Source organism: Loxodonta africana, chromosome 12 (genome assembly GCF_030014295.1).
Source record: "Loxodonta africana isolate mLoxAfr1 chromosome 12, mLoxAfr1.hap2, whole genome shotgun sequence".
Taxonomy (NCBI): domain Eukaryota; kingdom Metazoa; phylum Chordata; class Mammalia; order Proboscidea; family Elephantidae; genus Loxodonta; species Loxodonta africana.
The window spans coordinates 97,685,670-97,706,646 of NC_087353.1; the positions used below are offsets into that span (position 1 = coordinate 97,685,670).

The 20,977-nt window shown below is 38.6% G+C and overlaps 1 protein-coding gene across 1 annotated transcript in view; it reads left to right on the plus strand.

Annotated features, from left to right (window-relative positions):
- The window catches only part of LMTK2 (lemur tyrosine kinase 2), a 111,447-nt gene that overhangs the window by 20,799 nt on the left and 69,671 nt on the right, over positions 1-20,977 (plus strand). Inside the window, exons 2-3 of the mRNA XM_023555960.2 lie at positions 16,562-16,686; positions 19,487-19,631. Of these exons, the coding sequence (XP_023411728.1) occupies positions 16,562-16,686; positions 19,487-19,631 (270 nt within the window). The remainder of the gene's footprint in view (positions 1-16,561; positions 16,687-19,486; positions 19,632-20,977) is intronic.

Here is a 20,977-nt window from a genome sequence, read left to right on the forward strand (position 1 = left end):
AGAAATGAAAAATATGATCATTTATAAAAAGAAAAAATATGATAGACATAGGGAAAAAAGCAAATTGGAAAGATCAAATAACCTATAGGCTAAAAACCATTGCTGCTGAGTTGATTCTGACTCACAGCGACCGTGTAGGACAGGGTGGAAGTGCCCCATATGGTTTCTAAGACTGTAATTTCTCTCCTTTTTTCTAAATTTTATTTATTTTGTTGTTGAGAATATACACAGCAAAACATATACCAATTCAACAGTTCCTGGATGTACAATTTAGTGACATTGATTACATTCCTTGAGTTATGCGACCATTCTCACCCTCCTTTTCCAGGTTGTTCCTCCCTCATTAATATAAACTCAGAGCCCCATAAGGTTCCTGTCTAATGTTTCAAGTTGCTGTTGTCAATTCGATCCCATATAGATAGTTCTTAAAAGAGCATAATGCTCAAGGCAGACTTTTCTTTTTATTAAACTAAACTATTGTTAGATTTTAAGATGACACTTTAGGGGATATTTTTGATTTAAGGTTTAAAGATTATTTCAGGGCAATAGTTTCAGGGGTTCATCTACCTTCCATGGCTCCAGAAAGTTTAGGGATTCTGTTCTGCATTTTCCCCCTTTTGATCAGGATTCTTCTGTGGAATCTTTGATCAAAATGTTCAGTAATGTTAGCAAGGTTGTAATTTTTTTTTTTTTAGTATACTTTAGATGAAGGTTTATAGAGCAAATTAGTTTCTCATTAAACGTAAGACATATTGTTTTGTGACATTGATTGCCAACCCCATGACATGTCAACATTCTCCCGCTCTCAGCCTTGGGTTCCCCGTTACCAGCTTTCCTGTCCTCTCCTGCCTTCTTGTCCCTGCCCCTGAGCTGGTACGACTTGTTTTGTTTTGTGGGCCTGTCTAATCTTTGGCGGACAGGTGAACCTCAGGAGTGACTTCAGTCCTGAGTTAAAAAGGTGTCTGGGGGCCATACTCTCGGGGTGTCTCCAGTCTCTGTCAGACCAATAAGTCTGGTCTTTTTTTGTGAGTTTGGATTTTGTTCTACATCTTTCTTGAGCTCTATCCGGGATCCTCTATTGTTATCCCTGTCAGAGCAGTCGGTGGTAGTAGATGGGCACTGTCTAGTTGTGCTGGACTGAGTCTGGTGGAAGTTCCTCTCTTTTATATCTCAAAAGAGATTGACTCAAGACAGGATCCAATCTTGAAGATTGAGTCCTGACTCATTAACATAATTGCCCCATCCTACCTCATTAACATGATACAAGTATGATTTAACAACATACAGAAAATCACATCAGATGACAAAATGGTGGACAATCACACAGTGCTGGGAATCATGGCCTAGGCAAATCAATACACATATTTTTGGGAGACACAATTCAAATACCATTTCATACCCACTTGGTTGGCAAGAATTTTTAAAAGGTTTGTTCATACCAAGTATAGGCAAGAATATAGGTTGTGAATTGTTACATCTTACATTTTTCTATCTAGAGTTTTGATTATGGAAAATGTCAAAGGTAGGCTTCACAGATCTCGTGATGAATTCCCATGTGCCTTTTTGCCTTTTTCCTACCTTGAGTATCCATCATCCTCTTTCATTCTGCCCCCTTCTACTTTCTCTAACCCTTATGCTTTTTTCTTTCTTACCGTTTTACTCCTTTGAAGCAAATTCCAGACGTTATTGAATATTTCACTGTCTCTAAAAATAAGGACTACTTTTCTCTCTTGTCTTTTTTCTTCTTTGCCTTTAACCAGGTACTTGGGCCCGAGTGTTTTTCATAGTCTGTATTCTGCTGATTAAGGAACCCTGGTGTAGCAACAGTTAAGTACTACGCTGCGAAACCAAAGGTCGGCAGTTCAAAGCCACCCAGCAGCACCGTGGAGAGATAGCCCTGGTGATCTGCTCCCGTAAAGATTACTGCCTAGAAAACCCTATGGGGATGTCATTTAGCATGTTGCACCATCTCTTCATGTTTCCTGTAGATTGGTATTTGAATCTAGAGGCCTGTTCGGATTCAGGTTTGATATTTTGTCGTTTGTTTTGTGCCTGTACTATTTCATAGGTGGTGGCATGTTTTCCCATCAGGTGAAACGTAATGTCTGATTGGGTTTCTTTTCGAATTGTCAGCCATTGATGATCACTGTCTGTATCCCCTAAAAAAAGGGGTTGCAAAATGCTTATATTCTAATCTCAGCCTTCCTTCATTAGTTACTAGCTGCTATACTACACTTTTATATAAGGAGCCATGGTGGTGCACTGGTTAAGTGCATTAAGTGCTCAGGAGATTGGTGGTTCCAACCCATCAGCCATTCTGCGGGAGAAAGGTGTGACAGTCTGCTTCTGTAAAGATTTACAACCTTGGAAACCCTTCGGGGTCGCTATGAGTTGGAATCGACTCAGTGGCAGTGGGTTTGGTTTTGGGTTTTACCTCATGGTTCAAGTCATTAGGGAAAGGCCTGCTAGATCCTTAATTCTGTCTGTTTTTTTTTTTTTTTTTTTTTAATGAGGTGTTTTACTAACGTTCTCTGACAGTGACCAGTTCAGAGTGCTCTGATCGTTTCTGATATCATTATGAATTCATAGACTGTGAATTGGAATCGACTCAATGGCAGTTGGTAACTGGTAATGGACTTAAGCTACTTACTATGTTTCAGTCTGTTGCACTTATCTTTATCGGTGCTCAGATTGGCCTCTCTTTGGCCACTAGGACTTCTGCAGAGGTTTGCTCCCAAACCCTTTGATAAGATCCTGGTAGTCTTGGATTGTATCTGGCATGTTCCAGTTTTGTCCTGTACATTTTCTGCTTTAAACCTGGGATCAATCATTTTCCCCAAGAAAAGGGGTTTCTTTTAAAGTGGGTCTTGGTTTCTTTTAAGGTAAAATGTTTATTTTAGGATCACAGTCTTGGACAGAACAGTGGGACTGCTTATTCATTGCTATCATTACAGCTACTCTAGAAAAGAATTTGGCACTGTTGTGTAACCTTGAACTTTGGTACCACTGCGGCCTAAGCAGTTTCCCTCCTAAGTGTATACCCTAGAACAGGTACCAGCCAGCTGTGTCCTGTGGGCCACAGCCTGCCCACTGTCTGTTTTTATGTGGCCACGAGCTAAGAATAAGTGTTTACATTTTTAAATAGTTGTAAAAAAAATAGTTATTTTATGACAACATGAAAATTATGAAATCAGATTTTAATGTCCATAAGTAAAGCTTTATTGAAAAGCAGCCACGCTCAATCCTTTACGTGTCTCTGACTGTCTTGGTGCTACAGCAGCAAAGCTGAGTAGTTGCGACAGAGGCGAAATCACCTGCAGAGCCTAAAATATTTACTGTCTGACCTGTACAGGAAAAGTTTGTCGACCTCTGCCCTAGAACCTCCTGTACCAAGAGAAGCCTTTACTGCATTGTTTGCAGTTGCCAGAACCGTAAAAAATGAACTAAAGGAAACAATTCAAATGTTCGTTGACAGGAGAGTGGATCAATAAAGCAGTGTATTCACACTGTGGAGCATTATACAGAATTGAAAATTAATAGATGGCAGCTATTCATAACAGCATGGAAGTATCTTAAAACGTAATATTTAGAAACGAAAAGCAAGCGGTGGAAGACAGTACCGTTATGACCCCATTTTTATACAGCACAAAAACATGTACATGTTGTTTAGAAACACCTGTGTATGTAGTAGGAAAATGAGTAAGGGAACCATAAACACAAAGTTCAGGATAGTGGTTAGCTCTGGGAGGCGGTAAAGACAGGAAAGGGAAGGAGCAGGTGGTCAGGTGGTGGGGATATGGGTGCTTTCTTGGGCTTCCTAGTTTACGTACATTACAGGAATACTGTGTATCAAATATTGTACTAAACCATAAAATTTAAGAGAATAAATGAGTATTTTTTCAAGGTTGTCTCACAATTTCTCACTTGCTTTCTTGAATGGGAGGAAAAAACATGGCATTAACGTTTAGTCTGCCAGGCATTTTGCTTAACCCTGGTGTGTACGGATCAAACTTCACGTCTGCCCTGGGGACGGGTAGTTGAGAACAGCTGCTCCTAGGATATTATTATTATTTATATTCAGTGATTTGAAATATATTCTCTTTAAACTGGGTAAGATTACCCGCGGAATCACTGTCATGTTTTGGTACTTCTTGGTGTGTGGGAAATCATGTACAATGTTGAGGTATGTGTGATGGTGGTACGCCGCCTTCCTCTTTGGCACAGATTTCTGGTTTTTAACCTTTCTAAAGTCCGTTGACCTCTTCATAGTACACACTGTTTACATTCTTTCTCTAGCTAAAAAAGTGGCTGTTTGTGGCGTGATTTGTTTTTTCATTTGTCATTGGCTTACTGGCATTTACTGAAGTTAGTATATTACAGAACATTAGACTGTATATACACAAGCTAAAATTTCACATCTCTGATTCTCTTCGTTTCCCTTTAGAAACACGACTACTAAAGTGTACAGGCACTGATGCTGTCCTTGTTTCCTTTATTAATAAACAGCCTAGCATCTACCCAGTAGAGAGTAGCAATATTCCTACAGAATTGAATTTACCAGGTTAGAGACATTTAATAGACCAGTTTATAGTTTAAATTTGCAACCCAGTTTTAGGGAGAAATTGAAAGTATTTTCTCAAGCATCATATTTATAGGCATGCACTGCATAACGTCTGTTTGGGCGACATCTGGCTGCATATACATCTGTGGTCCTGTAAGGTTATAACAGAGTTCAGAAATCCCGATGGGGAGCAGGACGTAGCAGAAGTAATCAGACGATGCAAATGCGACCGCTTCCTGCAGGCAACACGTGTGTTTCACGTGTACAGAGCGATAGCTCCGCCAAGCATTTAATGGTACAGTATGAGTATAACCTATAATACGTATGACTTGATGGTCATGATAAGTGCTATGTTACTGGCTTATGTATGTACTGTACTCTATCGTTATTTTAATATGAACTTTCCCTACTTAACAATTATAAAGTTTACCCTGTAATAGTGTATGCTTCAACTCGTAGGCAGCAGCATCCAATCTTATGCATCATGGGTCTCTTGAATGTTGTAGCATTATTTCTCTTGTTTAATTTTCTTTTGAAAACATTACTGAGAAGGATATCATGGCTCCCAAACGCAGCAAAACCAGTGCTAGTGAGAGCAGCAACAAGAGGCAAAGGAGAAGTGTCAATTTGCAAGTGAAAGAAAAGGTTATTAAACAACACGAAGGTGGAAAATCAGTGAGTGCTATTGCTCACGATTTAGGCATGTATAGTTGACAGTCACGACGACCCTCAGAAACAAAAAATTCTCCAACCCGTTAAACAGTCGGCACCACTGAAAGCTACAAGGCTAATGAAAACTCGAGAGGGACCTAAATCAGGTGGAAGAATTGCTAATGGCTTGGATCAAGGACGAAACACAAACACAGGCCCGCTCAGCACGTTGACGATCACTGCTTGCATGAAGCTCGTTGAAGAAAAAGCAGGACCAGACTATGATACTGAGTTTAGGCCTAGCTCTGGGTGATTCAGGAGCCTCAAACAACGTTTTTCGCTGTCACGTGAATGTGAGTGGTGAGTCTGAGTGCTATGCGAAGGCAGCAGAAGAATTTGTTGAAACCTGAGGTAAAAAAATCATAGAGGGAGATTATTTGCCCCAGCAAATTTTTAATATGGACGAAACCCCCTTTTCTGGATGTGAGACCTCCTTATTCTGGAAGCTAAGGCCTAAAAGGACCTTCATCCGTAAGGAGCCAAGTCAATGCCAGCCTTTAAGGTTTTTAAAGACAGTGACAGTGTTGTTAGGAGGCACTGTTGTATACATACGTGGTGTTTGCACACTGTCCCAATCATTCAATGTCTTATTTCACAGAACATACTGTGGACGTTGGATGCATGAATGTATTAATGTGGATTTAAGTATTAAAGTTTGTTTGATTAATTGTGACTTGTAAAATTTGGTATGCCGTATTATCAAGACTATGATTAAAAATTGTGATATTTTAAAACATCTTTGTTGAGCTTGATCTGTGCTATATCTCTTTATAAAGCACATATTGTTCTTTAGAAGATGTTAATTTTTAAGACTTAATAGTATGGGTAAGATTTAAAAAAAAAGATTAAATAGAATCTTGAGGTAAAGAGCTGGTATAGCTTCTCAAATGTCCTTTCAGAGCAAGTTAATTTGGGATTATATGTGTTTTTAGAAAAAGAAAGTCTTAGATGTTTGCATCTGTAAATAATATTTAAATAAGCTTAAAAATTTTTTTTTTTTTTTAGCTAGCAAGGCAATTTAGAAGACACCTTGGTCCATTTGCCTTGGCTGCATATATTTGTTAACGAAGTGTTCACTGCAGCCCCTTAATGACAAAGGAGCTTCTAAAACATCATTTCTCCTTCTTACCTATGGACCTTTAAATTTTTTTATTTAATCCGGGTTAAATAGTTAATTAGCTAATTAGATATATGTCCTGAGTTCGTTCGCGGTTCTAGCTAGGAGTCTGTAATGGTTAAATTAATAGGTAGGTAGTCTTCCTGACTTGATGTGAGTCATTACTGAGAAATCACGTTCTCCAAATTACCTGTCTGTAAAACAGGTGATATGTACCTCCCTCTTGGTGTTTCTAAAGTTTCCTGCTTATTAAATCAAGTGCTAGATATATATTTAAATGCTTCAAAAACTGTAAAATGAAAACTCACGTAGCGTGCTGTAGAGATGCTAAGTAGTTTTTCGGGAAACCATACGAAGTATCCCAAACCTCTTATTATCCTTGCTCTCTGTAATCGCTACGGCTGCCTAATGTATGAATGCATTCCTGTTGTTGTTCCTGTTTAGTAGATGGTTGGTTTGATTTGTGTATTGCTGAATGCTGTGGACTTAGAATGTTGAAGGAACACTGTCTTTCTTCACAGTTTCCTAGCAGTTGCAATCAGGAACCTTCTAGAGGCCCAGTTTCTAGTTTCACCAATGGGACATGAGGATTTTAGTTATGGCTCCTCATGTCTAGAATTTACTCCCTTTCTGTGGTTTATGCAAACCCATTTTACCTTTCAGCCTGTGCCAGGTTGGTTTATTTTCTTCATTTTGTGGGAGTTTTTCCTTTGTTTAGTTTATAGAATTTTTTAAAGCACAGTGCTTTGGACTGATGAAAAGAAAAATACACTAAATAAAATTGCCTTTAAAAGTGGTAACTAAAAATTACTACTTCAAGCCACCTAGTGAATTTCTGAGGCTGTAATTTGCACAGTCCCCTTAATAAATAGACCTGGTATACACTGAGGAGACCTGAGTGTGGGCGATGAGATACCGACTGCAGTGTTGTAACAGAAATGAGTATGTTATAAACGTAGGGCACAGGTTGGCATAAGTCATTATTTTTAACATGGATATGACTTTTCATACCCTCTGATGACTCACAGAAGATAGTATGGTGAATCAGGTCATTGGACCTAGCCTTCAGACAGCCTGACCAAGTTTTACAGGAAATGGGTAGTATGTGGTGATAAAAAATACAGGTGAAAAGAGAGGAAAAAGTAATTTAATGTCTGAGTTTGGAGGAGAGCCTCAGAGGTGTGAGCTGACTTAATTAACAGTAACAAACCAGTTCAAAGTACTTAGGTTAGACTCTCCTTAAGTTAGAAGTTAACCACACTGAGGCAAACCAAGAAAGTTTTTTTTCCTTGTGTTTGAATTCTGGCTTTGCCACTTAACAACCTTATGTTCTTGAGCAGATCAGTTTCTTCACCTGGGAAATGGAGGTGGTAATATTACTTCAGAGGTGTTACGAAGATCTAATGAAAGAATACTGAATTTTATCAAATCTCAGATACTATTGCTTACCCTTATTTTTGTGCCATTAAGAAAGAAGAACTGCTGCCAATTAAAGTATCTTGACTTCAAGTATAAGTTGCACTGAAATTCTGGGGTGTTAAAATGTGGTGGGAAAAAAGTACTTCTTAAAAATCAATAAAATTGCGGTGTATATGAGAGCACTTTGCTACGTGAGCCTCAGGAGTCATATTTAATCTTCATTATGTGAGTCAGGGGAGTGAAACAAAGGTATAAAAATAAATACCAGCGGGAAGCACAGGTTGAACTGACAGCCAGCTGCAAGGGGGAGAAAGTGATCTTGGAAAGTATCTTTATTCACAGTCAGTTGGCTCTTGATGGCTCACTGCTCCTCCCTTAGTTGAGTTTTCCAGTTGTACACAGTATGGCAGTAGCTGCTAGGGAATTCTTGCTCTCAGTGAAAGTGGACATCCTTCCGGATTGCCTTCTGAATGGAGTCACCAAGTTACCTTCTGTGTTCAGTGTATGGATTTTCCTCTGTTGGTTGATTTTGTTGTTGTTGACTAGGTTGGTTTAGAACTTAGTTTTTTTTTTTAATTTTGTTGTTGAGATATATATAGAAAACATACACCAATTCAACAGTTTCAACATGCATGATTTAGTGACATAGATTACATTCTTTGAGTTGTACAACCATTCTCATTCTCCTTTTCTATTACTCCCACATTAGTAGAACTCACTCCCCAAGGTTCCTGTCTGATCTTTTTGATTTGCTGTTGTCATTTTGACCCGGTATAGTTAGTCCTTAAAAGAGCATACTGCTTAAGGCAGACTTTTTTTTTTTTTTTTTTTACACCAGTTAAGCTAAACTATTGTTGGGTTTTAAGATGATTTCAGGGGATATTTTTGGTTTAAGGTTTAAAGATTATCTCAGGGCAGTAGTTTCAGGGATTCATCCACCTTCCATGGCTCCAGAAAGTCTAGAGTACGTGAGAATTTGAAATTCTATTCTGCATTTTTCCCCTTTTTGATCAGGATTCTTCTATGGAATCTTTGATCAAAATGTTCAGTAATGGTAGCCAGGCACCATCCAGTTCTTCTGGTTTCATGGCAAAGGAGGCAGTTGTTTATGGAGACAATTAGCCATACGTTCCATATCCTTCTCTTTTACTCCTGACTGTCCTTCTTCCTCTGTTGCTCCAGGCGAATAGAGACCAATCGTTGTGCCTTGGATGGCCACTTGCAAGCTTTTAAGACCCCCGGCATTATGCACTGAACTAGGAGGTAGAACAGAAGGACTAAACACATTATTAGGCCAGTTAACTGAGATGTTCCCTGAAACCATGACCCTAAACCTCCAAACCAAGGAATCAAATCCTGTGGTGTGTTTGGTTGTCCATAAGCAGCCTCATCTGCTACTCTTTTTTGTTGTTGTTGCAAATATATCTATCACAACTTTTGCCAATTCATCTTTTTACAGGTGTACAACTCATTGACACCAATTACAGTAATTAGCTGAGCAACCCTACAGTTAATCAATGCAGTTTTCCCCTCCCCATTAACCCCCTCGTACCCCTGATAACCACTACTAAACTTCGATCTCTATACATTTGCCTTTTCTTGTCTTTTATGTAAGTGAGGACATATAATATTTGTCCTTTTATGATTGGCTTTTTTCACTCAGCATGTCTTCAAGTTCCATCCATACTGTAGGATGTATTCCATTGTATGTATGTACCACATTTTGTTTATCCCTTCACCTGTTGATGGGCATTTGTGAATAGTGCTGCAGTGATCATTGGGGTACAAGACTCTTTTTGAGCCTCTGCTTCCAAGTCCTTTGGGTATATACCCAGGAGCGGAATTGCTGGGTCCTATGGTAGTTCTGTTTTTAGTTTTTTTGAGGAACCACCACATTGTTTTCCACAATGGCTGTACCATTTTGCATTCCCACCAGCAGTGGATAAGGGTTCCAATTTCTCCACATCATCACCAGCATTTGTTTTTGTTTTTATTTTGGACATGCTAGTGGAAGTGAAATGGTATCTCACTGTGGTTTTAATTTGCATTTCATGTGTTTGGTGGCCGTTTGAATGCCCTTTTGGTGAAATGTCCAAGTGCTTTGCCCATTTTATGATTGGCTTATTTGTCTTTTTGTTGTTGTCAAATTTTATATATATTTTGGTTATTAGATTCTTGTCAGATATGTGGTTTCTGAAGATATTCTCCCAGTCAGTAGCTTATCTTTTCACTTTTTGGGTAAAGTGCTTTGATGAATACAAGTTTTAAATTTTTTGTGATCACATTTATTTAGTCTTTTGCTGTTTGTACTTTTTTTATATTAGACAATCCATTGTTGGAAACTAGGCCTGACAGCGTTGCCTTGCTTGTTCTTCTAAGAATTTTGTTGTTTTAGCTTGCATATTTAGGTCCTTAGTCCATTTTTAATTTGTTTTTATGTATGGTATGAGGCATGGATCACATTTCATTTTTCTGCATGTGGAAATCCAATTTTCCAAACACCGTTTATTGAAGAGACTCTTTTTTCCCCATTGAATGGACTTACTGCCCTTGTAAAAAATTGTTGACCGTAGATGTGTGGGTTTATTTCTGGACTCAGTTCTATTGCATTGGTCTATATGTCTATTGTTAAACCAGAAACAGGCTGTTTTGATTATTGTAGCTTTGTAGTATGTAGTATGTTTTAAAATCAGGAAGTGTGAGTCCTCCAACTTTGTTCTTTCAGCATTGCTTTAGCTATTTGGGGCCTCTTGCCATTCCATATAAAGTTGAGGTTTGGTTTTCTGTGTCTGTAAAGAAGGCTGTTGCATTTTAATCGAGATTGCGTTTAATTTATAGATTGCTTTGGGTAGTATTGACATCTTAATAATACTAAGTCTTCCGATCCATGAACGTGGAACACCTTTTCATTTATTTAAGTCTTCTTGAATCTCTTTCATCAGGGTTTTATAGTTTTCGTTATATGTGCCCTTCCTGTCCCTGGTTAGATTTATTTCTAGGTATTTTATTCTCTTAGATGCTATTATAAATGGAATTGTTTTTCTGATTTCCCTTTCAGATTTCTCCTTGCTGGTGTATAGAAACCCAGTTGATTGTTGTTTGTTGACCTTTTACCCTACAGCTTTGCTGAATTTCTCTATTAGCTCTAGAAGTTTTCTTGTGGACTCTGGAATTTCCTATATATAGGATCATATCTCTCCATAGAGATAATTTTACTTCTTTTCCAATCTAGATACCTTTTATTTCTTTTTCTTGTCTTATTGGTCTGGGTAGGGCCTTAATACAGTAGTGAATAGAAGTAATGAGAGCGGCACCCTTATCTTGTTCTCAGTAAATATAATGTTGGCTGTTAATTTTTTATATATGCCCTGAATAATATTGAGGAATTTTCCTTCTATTCCAATCTTCTTTAGAGTTTTCATTAAGAAAGGGTGTTGTATTTTATCAAATACTTTTTCTACATCCATAGAGATGATCATGTGGTTCTTTTCCTTTGTTCTGTTGAGATGATGTATTAATGTTGATCGCTTTTGTAATGTTAAATCATCCCTGCATTCCTGGACTAAAACCCACTTGGTCATGGTGTATGAGTATTTTAATATGCTGTTGAGTTCTGTTTACTAGTATTTTGTTGAGGATTTTTGCATCTATATTCGTAAGAGATATTAGCCTATAGTTTTCTTCTGGTGTCTTTGTCTGGTTTGAGTATCCGGGTTATGTTTGCTTCATAGAATGAATTAGGGAGTATTCCTTCTTTTATCTTTTGGAAGAGTTTAAACATTATTGGTGTCAATTCTTCTCTAAATGTTTCATAGAATTCCCTAGTTAAACCATCTGGTCCAGAAGATTTTTTGTTGTTATTGGGAGGTTTTTGATCGTTGATTCAATCTTCTTTTCCTGAGTCTGTTGAGACTTTCTATTTCCTCTGAGTTAATTTGGGTAGGTTGTGTGCTTCTAAGAATTTGTCCATTTCATCTAGGTTATCCAGTTTGTTGCCATAGAGTTGTTCATAATATTCTGTCATAATTCTCTTTATCACTATCTGGTCAGTTGCAATGTCTCCTCTTTCATTTTTTTAAATTTTGGCTGTTTGCATCTTTTCTTTGTCAGTGTAGCTAAAGGTTTGTTAATTTATTGATTTTTTCAAAGTACCAACTTCTGGTTTTATTGATTTTATTCCTCTGGTTTCAGTTTTATTTATTTATGCTCTGATTTTTGTTATTTCTTTTATCTGGTAGGTTAAGGCTTAGTTTGCTCTTTCTAGTTCCCAAAGTTGTCAGATTAGACTGTTAATTTGAGATCTTTCGTCGTCGTCTTTTTTTGGGGGGGTAGACATTTATTACTGTAAGTTTCCCTCTAAGTACTCCTTTGCTGAATCCCATAAGTTTTGGTCTGTTGTGCTTTCATTTTCATTTGACTCTAAGAAATTTGTGATTTCTCTTTTGCCTTCTTCCTTGACCCGTTGGTAGTTTAATAGTATAGTGTGTTGTTAACTTCCACGTGTTTGTGTATTTTCCAGATTTTTTTTCTATTACTGATTTCTAGCTTCAGTATGTTGTGGTCAGAGGAGATACTTTGTATAATTTAAATCTTTTTAAATTTATCAGGTCTTGCTTTGTGACCTAAAATGTGGTCTGTCCTGGAGAATGATCCATGTGCATTGGAGTAGAATGTATATTCTGTTGTTTTGGGGTGGAGTGTTCTATATATATCTGTTAAGTCCAGTTGGTTTATAGTGTCATTCAGGTCCTCTGTTTACCTGTTGATCTTCTTTCGAGGTGTTCTATCCAATATTGAAAGTGGTGTGTGGAAGTCTCCAACTGTTGTTGTGGTACTGTTTCTCCCTTCCATTCTATCAGTGTTTGCTTTATATATGTACGTACCCTGATGTTAGGTGCATATATATTTATGACTGTCAAATCTTCTTGACTAATGAACCCTTTTATCACTGTATAACATCTATCTTTATTTCTTCTGACAGATTTTGTCTTAAAGTCTACTTTGTCTGATACTAAGATTGTCACCCTAGCTCTTTTGGTTATTATTTGCATGGAATATTTTTTTCCATCGTTTCACTTTCAACCTATTTGTGTCCATGAGTTTAAGGTGTGTCTCTTGTAAACTGCATATAGTTGGATCATTTTTTTTTTTTTAATCTGTTCTGCCAGTCTCTGCCTTTTGATTGGAGCATTTAGTCCATTGACATTCACTGTAATTACTGCTAAGAAGTGACTTACTTCTGCCATTTTGTTATTCTTGTGTGTCTTAAGCCTTCTTTGCCTTTGTCTGTTACTACTGCTTGCTTTCGTGTTTTGTTGGTTTATTGTAGTGAGCCTTTTTGGTTCCCTTCTCCTTTCCTTTTGTGTATTTTTTAAAATATACCTTCTTAATGGTTGTCATGACTATTTACATTTAAGAGCTTGTAGTTGTACCATTCTGGGGTGAGTTGGTACCAACTTCAGTAATGAACAAGAAACTCTATATTTTATTCTTCTCCTCCTCCTTTTGTTGTCGTTATCACTAATTATGTCTTTATATTTCATGGGCCCTGTAACATAATTTTATCCTTGCCTCTTAAGTATTTGTTATTAAAGAAACATGAAGGACAAAACATTTAGAATTATACTTGTCCGTGCATCTCCCTTTATTAAGGATCTTTCTTTTTATGTATTGCTTTGAATTCATTCTAGTGTCTTTTTATTTCCTTTTATGGAACTCCCAATTAGTATTTTTTTGTAGGGCTGGTCTGGAGGATATGAACTCTCTCAGCTTCTGTTTGTCTAGGAATGTTACAGTTTTACCCTCATTCTTGAAGGATAGTTTCTCTGGGTATAGTATTCTTGCTTGACAGTTTTTTTCTTTTAGCACTTTAAGTTTATCATTCCATTGCCTTCTGGCCTCCATTGTTTCTGAGGAAAAATGGACATTTAATCTTACTGAGGATCCTTTGTATGTGACTGTTTGCTTCTCTCACTGTTTTCAAGGTTCTCTATTTTTACTTTTTGAGAGCCTAGCTGTGATGCATCTTGGTGTAGATCTCTTTGAACTTATCCTGCTTGGGGTTCTTTTAGCTTCTTGGATTTGTGGATTCATCTCCTTTGTTAGACTGGGGAAATTTTCTGCCATTACTTCTTCAAATGTTCTTTCTGTCCCTTTCTCTGTCCCATCTCCTTCTGGAATTCCAGTGATGTGTATGTTAGGTTCCTTGTTGTCATACAACTCCGTTAAACTCTGCTCAGTCTAGAGCCTCCATTCTTGTTGATCTTCAGAGTCTGTAATTTTAACTATCTTATCATCTAATTTGCTGGTTTTTTCTTCTTCCTGATTAAATCTGTTGGCAAGTCCTTCTGTTGTGTTTCTCATTTCAGTTGCAATATCTCTTTTTTAGATCCTCATTTTATTCTTACATGGTTTTCCTTATTTCTTTTAGCTGTTTGTCTATGCTTTCCCTTAGTTCTTTAATTATAGTTAATGTTGTTGTATTATATTTTCCATTATTTGGTCAACCCTAGACATGCTTTCACTCTCTTTGTCGTGTTCATTTGGATGGGCCATTGGGAAAATGCAAGAGCAGCCCAGAGCTTCTTGTAATGCCGGAAAGTTGGAGAAAAGGAATGGGGCATGTCAGAGAGACCCAGTAGTCAATTTGAAAGAGCTACCAGTGGCCAAAAATAGAACAATTTGAGCCACTTAAGAAATAATGGTAGTATTGGAGCCCTGGTGGTGCTATGGTTAAGCGCCAGGCTGCTAACTGAAAGGTTGGCAATTAGAACCCACAAACAGCTTTGCAGGAGAAAAGACCTGGAGATCTGCCCCTGTAAAGATTACAAAAAAAAAAACCAAAAAAACCCCATTATCATTGAGCTCATCCTGACTCATAGTGACAAAGATGTGGAGTCTGCTCCCATAAAGATTACAACAGCCTTGGAACGTGATCTTTATGGAAGCAGACCCCACATCTTTCTCCTGCAGAGCAGCTAGTGGGTCTGAATCACCAACCTTTTGGTTAGCAGCTGAGCACTTAACCATTGTGCCACCAGGGCTCCTTCTGTAATAAGTCAGAATTGACTCGACAGAGCACACAACAACAACAATTGGGGTATAACTCACATAATAAAATAAGTAGCCATGAGTCCAAGCAGGTATAAATGAATAAACAAATAAATCAGAGAGGGGGAGGGGAACGGGCAAGACTTCTTACAGAAGAATTCCAATTAATAAATGTAGAGAGAATGAGGGAAAAAAAACATCACAGTAGTAATTGCTGCAGCCAAGATCTGATGTGTGCAACAGCGGGCTTAACTTCAGTGGAGAAACAGAATATTTGCAGAGCCTCAAAGTATTGCTCCTCAAACACTTATTAATTACTGTAGTTCTTTTAACACACATGTACAAATTCTTTCATGTTCCTCTGTCCAGAAAGTACGTAGCTCAGTTCCTTTCCCTGTGTGTGTGTGTGTGTGTGTGTGTGTGTGTGTGCGCACACTGGACTTTGTGACTTGCTTTTAAGGAATAGAGTATGGAAAGGGAAAAATCATAACCTTCCAGTGGTGAAACCTGTCAGAAAGCACCCAACCCACGTGGGCAGGGTTATCACCACCAGCAATAAGGCATATTGACCTCATGTGCTCCCCATATGATGGGACAGGAAGGGCAGTTCACCCTGTGGTAGTCTCCCCATATGTCTATAACCTCAGTCGAATCGTGAGAACATGTCAGGCAAACCCACACTGAGGGGCAGTCTACAAAACAGCTGATAGTACAGGTGGTCCCGACTTAGGGCGTATCCGAGTTACGAAGAACCACGCTTTAAAACTGTCCATGGGGTTTTTGTACATCTTATCATTAGTAACATGCACTACATACAGTGTTGCAACATGCAATTTGCTGGTGTTATCATTCTTAGATGTAATGTTTCCAACCCCCAAAGACAAAGATCTGGTTTATAAAGATACTGATGATAAAATGAAATAATAATGAAAACTTAAAAGTGAAGTATTCAGCTTACGTCGGAACCGACTTACGACAGAGTAGTTGTTGGAACAGAACCTGGTCTTAGGTCAGGGACTACCTATACTCTTCAAAAGTGTTAGAGTTATGAAACGCAGAAAGACTGAGAAGCTCACAGATTGAGGAAGTCTAAGGAGACATGGTGATGAAATGCAATATTGGTATCCTGGAGCAGAGAAAGGACATGCGTGGAAAAACTGGTAAAATCTGAATAAAGCCTGATGGTTTTTTTGTTAATGAAACCCTGATGGAGTAGTGGTTAAGAGCTACAGCTGCTAACCAAAAGGTTGGCAGTTCATATCCACCAGGTGCTCCTTGGAAACCCTGTGGGGCAGTTCTGCTCTGTCCTGTAGGGTCGCTATGTGTTGGAATTGACTTGATGGCAACAGGTTTGGTTTGTTTGTTTGTTTCATTAATAGTATTGTATCAGTGTCATTGTCTCAGCTTCAATAAGTGTGTCCTGGTAGTGTAAGATATAACCATTAGTGGAAACTGACTAAAGGGTCTATGGGATCTCTGTACTGTTTACTAGCTCTGCAAACCTTCTGTAAATCTCAGATGATTTCACAATAAAAAGTTAAAAACCACCAGCTCTGTATCCTGGATTGATCATCAGCTTTATCTTCAGCATTTAAGCGTTATTTAACTATCAGAGCCATTTATATCTGGGGGGAAATGTATTGGTTCACTAAAGTTGATTTTGGAATGTACATATTTTTAATATTCTTTCTCTCTCTTTTCAGGGGAGGCACCTGCTGCAGAAGTTTCCCTATCTTTTGTGATCCTATCTGTGTGCAGTTTAATGCTATTAATAGTGTTAATTGCAAACTGCGTATCCTGCTGTAAAGAACCAGAAATAGACTTTAAGGTGAGCACAGGTAGCTGGAGCGTTAAAATTGCCTTTCAGTATGTGAATCAGTAGAATGACGAATACATCATAGTCCCTTAGGAGCAGGGGTTGGCAAACTTTTTCTGAAGGGCTAGGCGGTAAACATTTTCAGCCACAGTAAATAGTGAGTATTGTGGGCCATACTCAGACATAAATCTCTGTCACTACTACTCAGCTCTGCCATTATAGCTTTACAGCAGCCATAAACAATACGGAAACAAACAGTTGTGGCTGGGTGCCGATAAAGCCTTACTTTATTTACAGAAAGGAGCCCTGGTTGTACAGTGGTTAAAGCACTCAGCTCCCAACCCAAAGGCTGCCAGTTAGAATCCACCAGCTGCTCTGCTGGAGAAAGATGTAGCTGTCTGCTTTGGTAAAGATTCATAGCCTTGAAAACCCAATGGGGAATTCTACTGTGTCCTCTAGGGTCACTGTGAGTAGGAATCAACTAGACGGCAGTAGGTTATTTATTTACAAACGTAGGTGGGTTGGATTTGGCCCATAGGCTGTAGTTTGCTGTCCCCTGCTTGGAGGATCATTGACGATAACCACTTTTCTGGTGAACTTAATTTTTTGCTAAGTGAAGAATAAAGCATGATGATTGAACTCACTTGCTTTGAGGGCCTGTAAGGAAGAACGGGCTGGTTTTGATTTTTTTTGTAGGCGTGGTGTACTTGTGGCCCTTAAGATTGTTTAATCACAGGGATCCCTCAGTGTGCTTTGTGAGTGGCGAGGAAGAGCATCTCTAGTTTTCCTCGAAACCTTGAGTCCCATAAGGGGGAGAGGAGTCCTGGCTGATGGGAAGTCCTGGCTCAGGGGAGGGAGAACCTGGAAGGGGGTCTGCAGCAGCTGATGGCTGGGATCTGCCAGGAAGCCATTTGGGAAACCCTGCTTTGGAACTTGTTCTGTGCCTGTCTGGCACATATCAGGGCTCAATAAATACTTAATAAAAAGGAATACATGGGGAAAAAAAAAAAAACCTAAAACATATTTTTATGCATATATGCAGAGAAAATGGCCCTTAACAGGCCTTACTGGTCTAGGGATGTCCTAGCGGTCCTGAGGGCCACTGGTTCAGATCGGGGAGAAAATTCTACAAATGTTAGTTTGGTCCACGTGTATTTTACATGTGGGAAAGAAAACTACCTTCTAGCTAAACCTTCTTTTTGCTGGACACGTGAACCTTATTTCTAGAGCCTCTTGCCTGTTTTTATCCTTTGTCTATTTACACTGCATCTGGTGGCAGCTCTGAGACCATGAGGTGGTATGCTGTCCTTTTTGCTCTTTGCCAGCATTATATACTTAGCAGGCTGGGGACAGAGGAGAGCTGTAGGAAAATAGTCATTCGCATAGGTTATTTTCTTGAGACGAGTTTGCCCCTAGTGTTAGGACTTTCTTTAATCAGGGTGTCAACTCCTAGGCCCTAGGATCGCCAGGATCACAGCAGTCACTTGTATGGAAACCTATTACGTGAACCACGTGGGGGCACGCTTGTGGGTGTGTACTTGGGGGAAAAGAATATCCTTGATTGTCAGTGTTGCTGAGGGACTTTGTAGCAGAAACCTGGGCATTTGGGGACAAACATAGTCTGATCAGTGTTGCTAATACTTGAATCCAACCTCTGTCTCACATTTCATGATACCTTGTTCTTGCTTTAGATTGTTCTAACCTAACTGAATCTCAGTATTGAATTAGGGAGTTTATTATAATGCAGATTTAAGGTGGGATCCAGGAATCTGTATTTTTATTAAGCTTTCCCAGGTGATTTTGATGCAGGTGACCCAGGAACCACACTGGGTAGACAGTCCTCTCCAGCTGTAAAAGCTATGTGACCAAATAAGAGTATTACCATCTGGAATTTGTTGGTTTCCTTTAGGTTGAGAGCTGTGCCATTTTAGAGCTGAATGGTCCCTTGAAGTTGTTACCTGGTTGTTACCTGGATGAATGACTACATGGCCTTGAGAGTCATCTGTATCGTACCATCACCAAATTAGCATGGACCTCAAGGTGCACCCCGTTAACTGGAATGATGGTACAAAGAGTCAGGATAGCTTTCATCTGAGCAGTCACTTAAAAGGTTTCCACAACCTTATTGGTGCATCCTCAACTTTTAAGTTGGCATCTTGAGGAAAACCAGAAGTTTTTAGTATGTTAATTATGCTTAAGTGCTCCAGTTTTATACTGAGGGTCGTGGCTCAGGTCCTAATCATTTTCTACCTAGCTGAGTAATTTTTCCCTTGCTACCCTTTCTTGTTTTTTTACCCTTTCTAGAGAAATACTCGCTTAAAATATCTTTTCACTGTCCTTATTGTGACAGAAATCACATTGCAACTAGAAATACATACACAATGAAAACTCAGTTTGTTTTGTTTTGATTATCAGTATGCAAAGAGATTTATGAAAATGAGTAGTAAAAACAAAACAGATAGCTTAAACTCTAGTCATTTATAACTGAAATTTTGAGCCTGGGAGAGTATTTCAATTTTGTTCGGTGATGTGGTGGTTGTAGAAAATTTTGCATTTAACTTCAAGCTGTCAGTTTCAAAAGTTACATGAAACACATATAATTTATTTCCAAATCTTAACTTAGTCTGCGCTTTGGGGTTGGAGAACACAATCACATAAGCTTATTACTTGAGGTAAGTTTGAACTAGAAAAAAAATTGTTGGTAGCGTGTTCCAGATGAGTGAATGTTCCTATCTTAAATGTTAGCAAGTGGTGTTTATATTTGCTCCCAAACTGACTGACGTTAGAGGTGACGTTACTCTCATTGTTTTAGGAATTTGAAGATAACTTTGATGATGAGATAGATTTCACGCCACCAGCAGAAGACACTCCCTCTGTTCAGTCCCCAGCAGAAGTTTTTACACTTTCAGTACCAAATATTTCACTGCCAGCTCCCTCCCAGTTCCAGCCTTCTGTAGGTAAGACCTGGCCATCCTCATGGTGTAGTTTCATGAATTATTTTGGAGAAATGAGAGAATGGGAGCTTGCTGCTAATTATAAAACACTGGACTGCCCATCTCCTTCTTTGCTTTTTTGTTTCTCTTCCTTTTCCCGGACCAAGCTGCATTCTAGTGGTGAGGCCCGTTGCATTCTTGCAGGAAGTCGGGCCTGTTCCTTTCTGGGCCCTGGACCTGGATGTAAGAATAAAACTAGTCTCCTTGATTTATCTAAGCTGAACCTCGGACAGTCAGTGGGCTATATTTTGGTAGTGTAAAATGGAAACATTAAATGTCTATCAATATGTAACTTGTGAAATTATAGTAAATTCATACAATGGAATATTATGTAGTCTTATAATAGGATGGAGCCCTGGTGGCGAAGTGGTTAAGAGCTCAGGCTGTTGTCCAAAAAGTCAGCAGTTCTAATCCACCAGCCACTCCTTGGAAATTCTGTGGGGCAGTTCTACCCTGTCCTGTAGGGTCTCTGTGAGTCAGCATCAACCTGACGGTGTACAACAACAACATCAAATGTTGAAGGTAACCTGTATTTGACTATGCAAGATATTCGTGATGTATTAAGTGAAACGGTTGGGCCATGTATTCACAAGCATGTCTAGAAAAAACTTCTTCACTGTTTTTTTTTTCCTCCTGTTTTTCAACTATATTTTATTTTTTAATGGTTAATATATTTATGTGGTTCAAAACCAAAACATAAAAAGGTATATACAGTGGCAAGTCTTCCTCTAATCCTCAAATCTGACCTCAGTTCCCACCCCCCCACCTTCCCTTGGTAACCATTCTTCTTGGTTTCTTACACATCTTTCTAGAGTTTCTTGATGCACAGACCCCCATTCACCACTTTTTTTTTTTTAACTCAGAAGTTGCATGGCAAACACACTATTCTGTATCTTGCCTTTTCACTCACCGGTATACCTTAGAGATCTTTTCATATCAATACAGACAGCTTATGTATTCTGGTTTACAGGTTCATCCTATTTAAATTGTGTGGACTTAGTACAGTTTATTTAACCAGTCTCCCATCGATGCATTTTGGGTTGTTTCTAATCTTATGCTATTAAAAATAAAGCCTGCACCTTTTAGCTAAATAACAGATTGGCTCACAGAATAAAGAGTATCACCCGTGAGTACTGTGTCTCCTTTAAAAAATCATGTAGATGAGACCCAACAGTCAGCAATTACTTTAAGACAAAGATGAGAATATAAGGGGGCAGGGAAACTAGATTAATGGAAATGGAACCAGAACGGAAATTATGAGAATGTTCACACATTGTGAAGAGTGTAACCAGTGTTACCAAATAACTCGT